Source organism: Fukomys damarensis, unplaced genomic scaffold (genome assembly GCF_012274545.1).
Source record: "Fukomys damarensis isolate Sample0158 unplaced genomic scaffold, DMR_v1.0_HiC HiC_scaffold_13, whole genome shotgun sequence".
Classification (NCBI taxonomy): domain Eukaryota; kingdom Metazoa; phylum Chordata; class Mammalia; order Rodentia; family Bathyergidae; genus Fukomys; species Fukomys damarensis.
The window spans coordinates 20,213,326-20,222,003 of record NW_022900925.1 but is presented as its reverse complement, the minus strand read 5'-3'; the positions used below and the strand labels follow the sequence as shown (position 1 = coordinate 20,222,003).

Genomic DNA, 8,678 nt, shown 5'->3' with positions numbered 1-8,678 from the left:
ATGTCACCCAGGCTGGTCTTGAATTTGGGGTAATATTCCTGCCTTGGCTTCCCAAGTGATGGTGATATAAGAGAAATACCACACAAAACCTAGATGTCAGATATGGTCATTTCTTGTCCCCCGCATATTAAAGAATGAATTCACTCAGACAGTGGAAGCTAAATTGAAAAGGCTTATTGAGAGATAGCTCCTGAGAGATAGGAGGGGTCCTGAGTGGTGGCCATGGAGGCCCTTTGCCAGGGGTAAATTTATACAGCAATGTCACAATGTAGATATAGTACACTTAAAAACAAAGGAGCTGAGTTATTCCCTTCCCTCCATTTCAATGAAAAAGGCACCCTATGGTTATTCCTTCTTCCTTTTTCCTAAGAGAGATAAAAAAATAATAATAATAGCCTAGGAAGCCCGGCATGGTGGCGCATGCCTGTAATCCCAGCACTCGAGAGGCTGAGGCAGGAGGATCACTTGGAGTTAGAGACCAGTTTGGGCTACATAGTGAGTTCCAGGTCAGCCTCAACTACATAGTGAGACCCTGTCTCAAAAAACAAAGCAAAAACAAAAATAAATAAGTAAAAGCCTAGGAGATCACCACACCCTAGGAGCTAGTGAGAGATTTAGTAGGAGGCACCAAAAGCAGAAATGTCTGACCTTTAAATTCTAACAGCATGAGTTATGGGGCCTCCCTTTTCCCCTTTCTTGTTACTAGCTTTCCTGTGATCTTCAATAAATGTAGCTACTTACTATGTACTACTGGGTGTATGATTGGCAATTCTTTCCTCCTTCTATGCAAGACCCTAGAAGATTACAAGTATAGCTGCTTAGCTAATATTGATTGAATAGGGAGCAAGGGTATGTGAAAAGAACAAAGGCATTTTTGGGAAGGGATGGGTCCAGATGCTCTGGTCATCTGATACCTATCTAGATTTACTGGACTAGGTGGTGCTAATTACAATATAATCTCTGATGGCTCAAGTGCAACAATCACAGTCCTTACAATTAGTTGTTTATCTTTTCTTTTTTTCTTTTTACACAGGGTCTCACTATGTAGTTGAGACTGACCTGGAACTCACTATGTAGCCCAGGCTGGTCTCAAACTCACAGTGATCCTCCTGCCTCAGCCTCTCGAGTGCTGGGATTACAGGCGTGTGCCACCACGCCCAGCTTTTTTTTTTTCTTCATAGGGAATTCATACTGTGTAAATATTTTATTTCTACACCCCCATTCCCCTCCCCTACATTCAATCCCTGTTTTACCTCCACATTTACAAATGCTGTTTCCATTTGTTTTTTCTTTACCTTCTCTTCCTTTTCCCTTCCCTTCCCCTCCCTTATTTCCTTTCCCATATCAACTTGTTCTTCCTACTTCCCGATATCTATCATACATTTTGGTGCTTATTTACCCTTTAAATTTCTCACACCAAAGAAACAATGTGATATATTTAAGATTATGGTTTCTTTTGTCATAGCTCATTTACCTCGATACCTCAAATGATAGAGCAGAAAAAATGAGTTAAAAAGAAACAGTAAAAGGTCTTGGTGAAGTTGAACCTCGTGCCCGGAAGGGAAGAGCCTGGTTTCTTTGCCAGGGATTTCCGGGCCCGAGGACCCGGGAAACCAGCGGAACGCAGGTGCGCGAGCGGGCGGAGCTGGAGGAATCCGGCTGCTGTGGACTTCACAGCAGCGGGGGACCGGTTTGGCGGAGACACAGGGCCGCTAGCAGGCCGCCGTGATGCTACCCTCTTTGCAGGAGTCGCTGGATGGGGACGAAAAGGAGCTAGAGAGCAGCGAGGAGGGAGGTTCTGCGGAAGAGCGGAGACTCGAGCCGCCGCCCAGCAGCCACTACTGTCTCTACAGCTACCGCGGAAGCAGGTGCCGCAGTCCAGCTCAGCCTGCCGGGCTGCCCCAGCCGTCCCTCCCCGGGCCCGCCGCCAGGCCTTGCACCCCACCCGCGGCCCGGCCGCTCCCAAACGTCAGCTTCTCCTCTCCCAGACAAGGTCTCTGGCCATAAAGGTCCACACCACGTCCCTCCCTTCTTTCCGGCTCTTGTATTGGCTCTTCCGAGCCTCTGCCATCACTGTCCTCACGTCCCTGACCCTGTCATTGTTTAGCGCAGCTCTGGCAAGTTAGTTTCTGCCTTCTGTTGTCCTGTTATCTCCGTTACCTCCCTTTTCTGCCACACCCACTTTCACCCTCCCGGTTTCTTCTGCCCTTGCTGCCTCGTTTTCCTCTGGCTGACCTTGCAGGGTCTTGCTTGGCCCTATAAAGTCAGTTTTGAGTCTTTCTGCCTGTTAGACCTTTGCTCCACATCCTTAAGTAGCCTGGAAAGAGAAGGGGCTCTTGTCAGTGCTTTTTATGGGTTTTCCCTTTCATGCACATAGGCTATGGAGGACCCGAGCACTTTGACCTTACTCAGCTTGCAAGGGCCCCGTACTCTGCTTGATTCAGAGTACATAACTGATATCACAATTGCTTTTGTGGCTTACAGATTGGCACAGCAGAGAGGAGACAGCGATGATGGAAACCCAAGTGGTACCAATGTGGAAACTCCCTCTGGTGATGTCTTCAGGTAACAGCCCAACCATAACCCGTTCATGTGCTTGCATTTATATTTTCTGTGCATCTCTAACCTGTAGATGTCAGTGGGCTCCCTGTTTCCACTGGGCTTTCCCATAGTCAAACTACTTATCAGTTCTTTTCTATCCCCTAGGAATCCCTCCCGATTTCCTTATTGGCTCATTCGTTCCAGGCCAAGGCAGATCCAAGTACTGATGCTGCCTCCAATTAGCTAGAGAGAAATAGTTTGAGTTTCTTGTCGGAACTCCACCTACACACACACACACACACACACACACATATTTTGAGACAGTCTTGCTGTGTAGTTCAGGGTGGCCTTGAACTCACTGTAGCCCAGGTTAGCCTCCAACTTGCACCTATCATCCTGGCTAGGTCTCCTGAGTGCCAGGATCACAGGTGAGTGCCACCATGACCAGCCTATTATTTCAAGATTTAATTTAATTTTAAATTTTTTTTCAAAATTAATTTTTTTCAAGATTTAATTTGAATCCTTTTTGGTTTTCCACTTTTGAATACTCTTTTTAGACAGTGTCTTCCTTTGTCTGTTTATCCAGGCTCATCTCAAACCTCTCCCTTCTCATTTTGGGATTACTGGCCTGCATCACCATGCTCCTATACCATACACTAGATTACAGTGAAGAGAATGTTTGTTTGTTTGTTTGTTTTTTGTACCATGGATCAAACTCTGGACCTTATGCATGCTAGGCAGACAGTGGAACCACTGAACTAAATCCCCAGCCTCCAGTGATTAAAATGTAAATCCTAGGACAGCAGGGATTGTCTCTTTTATTCAGTAAGACTCTATTTTGTTTCTTAGTGGTGCCTGGCACAGAGTAGACATTTAATACATTTTTATTAAGTGTATGGATCAATGTACATATCTTGATATTTGATGCAAAAAAAGGTAATACAAAAATTCAGGGTTCATTAAATGAATAATGCGTGATTGTTCCTTTTTTTTTTTTTTTTTTTTTGAGATGTGGTCTCACTATATAGGTCAGGCTGGCCTTGAACTCACTATGTAGCTGTGATAATCCTGCTGCAGCTTCCTCAGTGCTTGGATTAAAGGTGTATATCACCACACCCAGCTAGATAATGGATGATTTAAAAATTTTCAGGGGCCAGGGATTTAGCTCAGTGGTTTTGCCACCTGCCTTGCAAGCGCAAGGACTCAAGTTTGATCCCCAGTACCAAAAAAAAAAAAAAAAAATTTTTTTTCAGATGTCACAAAATATTTTTTGTCAATTCTGTGGATTGAGCCCTAGGGCCTTTGCACTAAGCTATATTCGGTCCTTTTTTTATTATTAGTTTGGGACCAGGTTTCACCAAGTCACAGAGTTGCCCAGGCTGGACTCTTTAATTTATGGTCCTCCTACCTCAAACTTCCAGAGTGCTGGAATTACATATGTGCACCATCAAACCTGGCTTGTTTGACCCCATTACCATTGGGCCTCTGGTGACTCAGTACATCAGGTGGTGGCACAGACCTAATCTCCCCATTAAGGGCATACCCCCAGACCTAACTTTTTCTAGGCCCTTTTTTTTTTTAACCAGGTATAGAACTCAGGACATTGTGCTTATGAAGCAGGCGGTGGCACCACTGAGCTAAATCCCTGGCCCAAGGTCCTATCTTCTAAAGTTTCCTAAGAGCACCAAGGACAGGGATTAAGCCTTTAACACATGTGTCTTTGGGGAACATTCCAGATCCAAATTATCACAACAGGGATCTGGTATACAATTGTCAAATCCTTAGGAGAAAAGCTAAAGCCAGGCATTGCTGGCCTGTGATCCTAGCCCATAATGCCAGCATTTGGGAGGCTGAGGCAGGAGGATCACTGGGAGTTCAAGGCCATCGTGAGCTACATAGTTAGTTCAAGGCCAGACTACATAGCAAGACCCCGTCTCAAAAAAACAAAAAAAGATTTTGGAATTGGGACCATTCTTTTGATTTACGGGTGAATACACTGGTCCACTGGTAAGGAATGTGTCTCATTTGTCAAGCCTCTCTTTGGCGGATACTAATCTACCATCTGAAGTGGAGCCAGAGCTGCGAAGTTTCATTGCTAAGCGTCTTTCCAAGGGAACAGTCTTTGAAGGGCTCGGTAATGTTGCATCAGTGGAGCTGAGGTAAGTGTAAAATGTGCTGTGTCTTGAGTTTTTAATTTCTGGGCTAAATATGAGAAGCAGTGATAAACTCCAAAAGATTATTTCTTTCTGGACTTTCTGATAGTCTGAGTTCTGGGTCTCACACATAAACATTTGTGGAATGAGATTGAATGGTAGAGATTCTGGAATCTAAATGTACTATTAGTTTTGTACGTAGAAGAAAAGAGTCAGTTACCAAAACCAATATTGTATACTTTATAGTTTGTAATGTGTTTCACCAATTTTGATGCAGTGAACCCTATAAAGGGGAGATAGATCGGTTCTCATTTCCATTTTCAAATGATTATATGCACTCTGAGAAGTTAAATGGAATGCCCAAGGTCACAGGGCTGGTTATCTTGCTGGAGTTCAGGTTTAAACAAAGGCATCCTCAGGCCAATTTCAGATGTCTTCCCATTACCCTTCTTTTTTTTTTTTTTGAGACAGGGCCTCTCTGTAGTTCAGACTGCCCTGGAACTCACTGTGTGGCCCACTCTGGTCTCAAACTCACAGAGATTGCCATCCTCCTGCCTCTGCCTCCCGAGTGTTGGGATTACAGGCGTACGCCACCACACCTGGCAGATTTCTTTGTTTTTGTTTTTTTTTCTTATCGGGGATCGAACCCCGGACCTTGGGCTTGGGAAGAAGGTGGTGGCAGAGCTAAATCCCTGGCCCCCCATTACCCTTCTTTAGACTGTAAAGTTGGCATGTAAGTCCCTCAGGAGTAGGAAGCCAGGCATCCAGGATAAGGCCACAGGATGGACCTGGTACATCTGCCTGGAGCATCGGTGACTGAAGGTTCAAGGTAGGGGAAGAACATACTTATATTCACATACATGTGGGTGTACAATGAATAAAAGTGAAATCACATGAAAATGGTTTGTTTTGTTTTGTTTTGTTTTTTTGGTACCAGGGATTGAACTCAGGTCTTTGTGCTTGAGAGGCAGGTGGCAGATCCACTAATCTAAATCCTCGGCCCTTAAGTCACATGAAATGTTTACATAACCCAGGATAATTCAAAAAAGAATGTTCACCTGTATTAGTGGCTACTCTAAAACTCACCAGGTTTGCATGCGTGTTCCTCTGCTGTTATGAGTGAGCTAATGAACCATCTAGCAGACTCTGACTGCTGAGCTAACTGCCCCGCAGACTGACTCCTGTGGACAGAGTGTGGAGGTGGCCAAGAGGCGAACATGCCTGCATATTAGAAATCAGGAGTGACAGCAGGAATGGACTGACAGCGGTGGGGATTTTTGAAAACTACTGGGAGGAGGGCTGAAGAAGTGGAGCCTGTTGTTCCAAGTCAGCAAATGTCCCGAGGTTCATGGCTTACTGGCCTTACATGCCCCTGGGCCTAATGCAGTGAGGCTGGCTCTTCAGGCACACCCTGCACAAGTCCATGTTTAGTACCCTGAACTCCCATCCTCCCAGCTGAGGGCATCAACTTTGGAACCAAATCTCTTAGGTGTGAATCCAGAAATGCCATCTACTATCAGAAAGTGAGTAAACCCTAAACTTTTCCCTGTGTATAATATGAGGATGTTTATACTCACTTCATAGGAAGTTGTGAAAATGCTTACCCCAGTGCCTAGCACATAGTAGGTGCTCACTAAATTGTTTTCGTTTTCTATTTTTTTGTTTGTTGTTTTGAGACAGGGTCTCACTGTGTAGTTCAGACTACCTTGGAACTTACTATGTAGCCCAGGCTGGTCTCGAACTCAGTGATCCTCCTGCCTCAGTGCCCCCCACCCCAGAGCTGGGATTACCGGCATGTGCCACCACGCCCAGGTTGGATCGTCTAGCGGACTGAGAGGGCCATCGAAAGGTTCACCAGGGTTCAGAGCAGTCCACAAAATGAGACGCATGAGTTACTAAAGCTGTGCATTTTACCCTTTTCATTCTTTTCTAGAATTCCAGGTTACCGAGTTGGTTGTTATTACTGCCTTTTCCAACAAGAAAAGCTGCTTCCTCAGTCAGCTACAGTGGGCTCTGAACAGAACCCTTCAGAGTATGTGGTCTGCTTTTTGGGAGGGACTGAGAAAGGACTCGAGCTATATCCTTTCTGTCTTTGGGGGAATCAGGAAGGAGAAAAGGGGGAGGCAAGTGGAGAAGTATCTCTACCACCCTCCCCAGGCTTCTCCGCCCTTATGCGTTGTGCTTCATGTGGCCATTTGCCCGACTTGTTTTGATTTATCTGCTTTATTTGAGAGATTTTACATTTCTTCTTGAGAAAAAAACCATGGTTGGACTGGGGATATAGCTCAGTGGTGCCACCACCTGCCTTGTAAGTGCAAGGTCCTGAGTTCGATCCCCCATACCAAAAAACCAACCAAAAAACATTACTGTGATTATTCATTCTTCATTACTTCCTTAAGAACAAACTTTCAGGCTTGAATTGGACAAATATATTCAAGGGCTGAAAAAAAGCATGAATTGTGAGGTAAGATGACTGATTTAATTTCCTAAGACTGAAATGACTGACAAACCATAACTACACTCGTCATGTTGTGTATGTCTATATGATACGTAAATTCTGAAAACTTTACCTTGTGAGCTATCAGACTGGTGATTTTTAAGGAAAGACTGAAAGTTGCACACGACAGCTTCTGATGTGAAAAATTCTATCTATAACAAAAAATTCAACACCATGTACTAACATGTCTGTTGAAGATGATGCCTTTTCTGATGTCTACTCATGTAAGATTTATATTCTGCTCAGAACTAATGGTCCGTGTAGTCTCTGGCACCAGAGACACGCTGTGCAGTGGTATGGCTATCCTTACACTTAACATCAAAGATCTTTACAAACATTCCATTTTCATTAATCGATTCTTTATGAATTAGATATATCCAAATTGACCGATTTATCTGAATGTTTTACAATTGTGCTCTCAGCTTACAGCAGTTAAAGTTATATCTCTTCTAAGTTTGTTGCCCATTAAATATAATAATAATAGTCCCCTTCACTTGCCCTATACGTACAAGAAGGAAAAGTGTAGGAGTGAGCCAGGGGCTTGAATCTGGGGTGCTGCTCTCCTGGACTGGTGTTTTCCCCATGAGACTAGTCCCAGAGAAAGCTAGACATACACGCAGTGGCACTCGTGACAACTGGAGAGGCTTGAGTGCTTTGATGAGTTACTTAGAAGTTAGTCCTTCCCTATTTACATTTTGAGTGCAAATATGAATTCTCTGTATTCCTTCAATTATTCAGTGTCACTTAAACGCGTACTATGCGTGTGTCAGACACCACACCGGGTGCTGAGGAAGGATTATTAAGAGTATCTCCAAAGAATGTGCTGTGAGGTGGGATGAGATGGACAGACATATAATTGCCTAGCTCCTCACCATGAATAGAGTGAAGTGTTATTAATTCAGTCTTCCAGGAAAGCTATAATTCTTGTTGTTTTGAGTTGGTGACGTTTCCTTTTTAAAGGAGGTATAGGTAGGGCTGTGGATCAGTGGTAGGCCCTGAGATCAGTCCCTAGTATGGGACTATGGAGAGTGTGAGGAAGATGTTAAATTTAGCAGGTGAAGACTTATATAGTATTAAAGCAATGACATTCTCTCCCAATCCAGGAGAGGGGCCTGGAGACTCAAATCAAGTCCTATCTGAGCAGCTGGTTTGAGGATGTTGTGTGCCCAGTCCAGAGGGTTGTTCTTCTCTTTCAGGAGAAACTTACCTTTCTTCTCCATGCTGTAAGTATTGCTCAAGGAAGAGCATTTCATTCATTGAGAATCACTTTGGCAGAATTTGGTTTAGAGACGTACTGATTTTCTCTGAACACTGCTTTCTTTCCCCTGAATATTCATTCAAAGTATGTTTGCTAGGCCGGGCGTGGTGGCGCACGCCTGTAATCCCAGCACTCGGAGGCTGAGGCAGGAGGATTGCTGTGAGTTGAGACCAGCCTGGGCTACACAGTGAGTTCCAGGTCAGTCTCACTACATAGTAAGACCCTGTCT

General features: G+C 44.4%; 1 protein-coding gene across 1 annotated transcript in view; it reads left to right on the top strand.

The window, feature by feature from the left end:
• The first annotated feature begins 1,644 nt into the window (after nucleotides 1-1,644).
• The window catches only part of CUNH17orf75 (chromosome unknown C17orf75 homolog), an 11,441-nt gene continuing 4,407 nt past the window's right edge, over nucleotides 1,645-8,678 (top strand). The window contains exons 1-6 of the mRNA XM_010642384.2: nucleotides 1,645-1,868; nucleotides 2,485-2,565; nucleotides 4,575-4,700; nucleotides 6,628-6,771; nucleotides 7,101-7,158; nucleotides 8,295-8,414. Of these exons, the coding sequence (XP_010640686.1) occupies nucleotides 1,729-1,868; nucleotides 2,485-2,565; nucleotides 4,575-4,700; nucleotides 6,628-6,771; nucleotides 7,101-7,158; nucleotides 8,295-8,414 (669 nt within the window). The 5' untranslated portion in view covers nucleotides 1,645-1,728. The remainder of the gene's footprint in view (nucleotides 1,869-2,484; nucleotides 2,566-4,574; nucleotides 4,701-6,627; nucleotides 6,772-7,100; nucleotides 7,159-8,294; nucleotides 8,415-8,678) is intronic.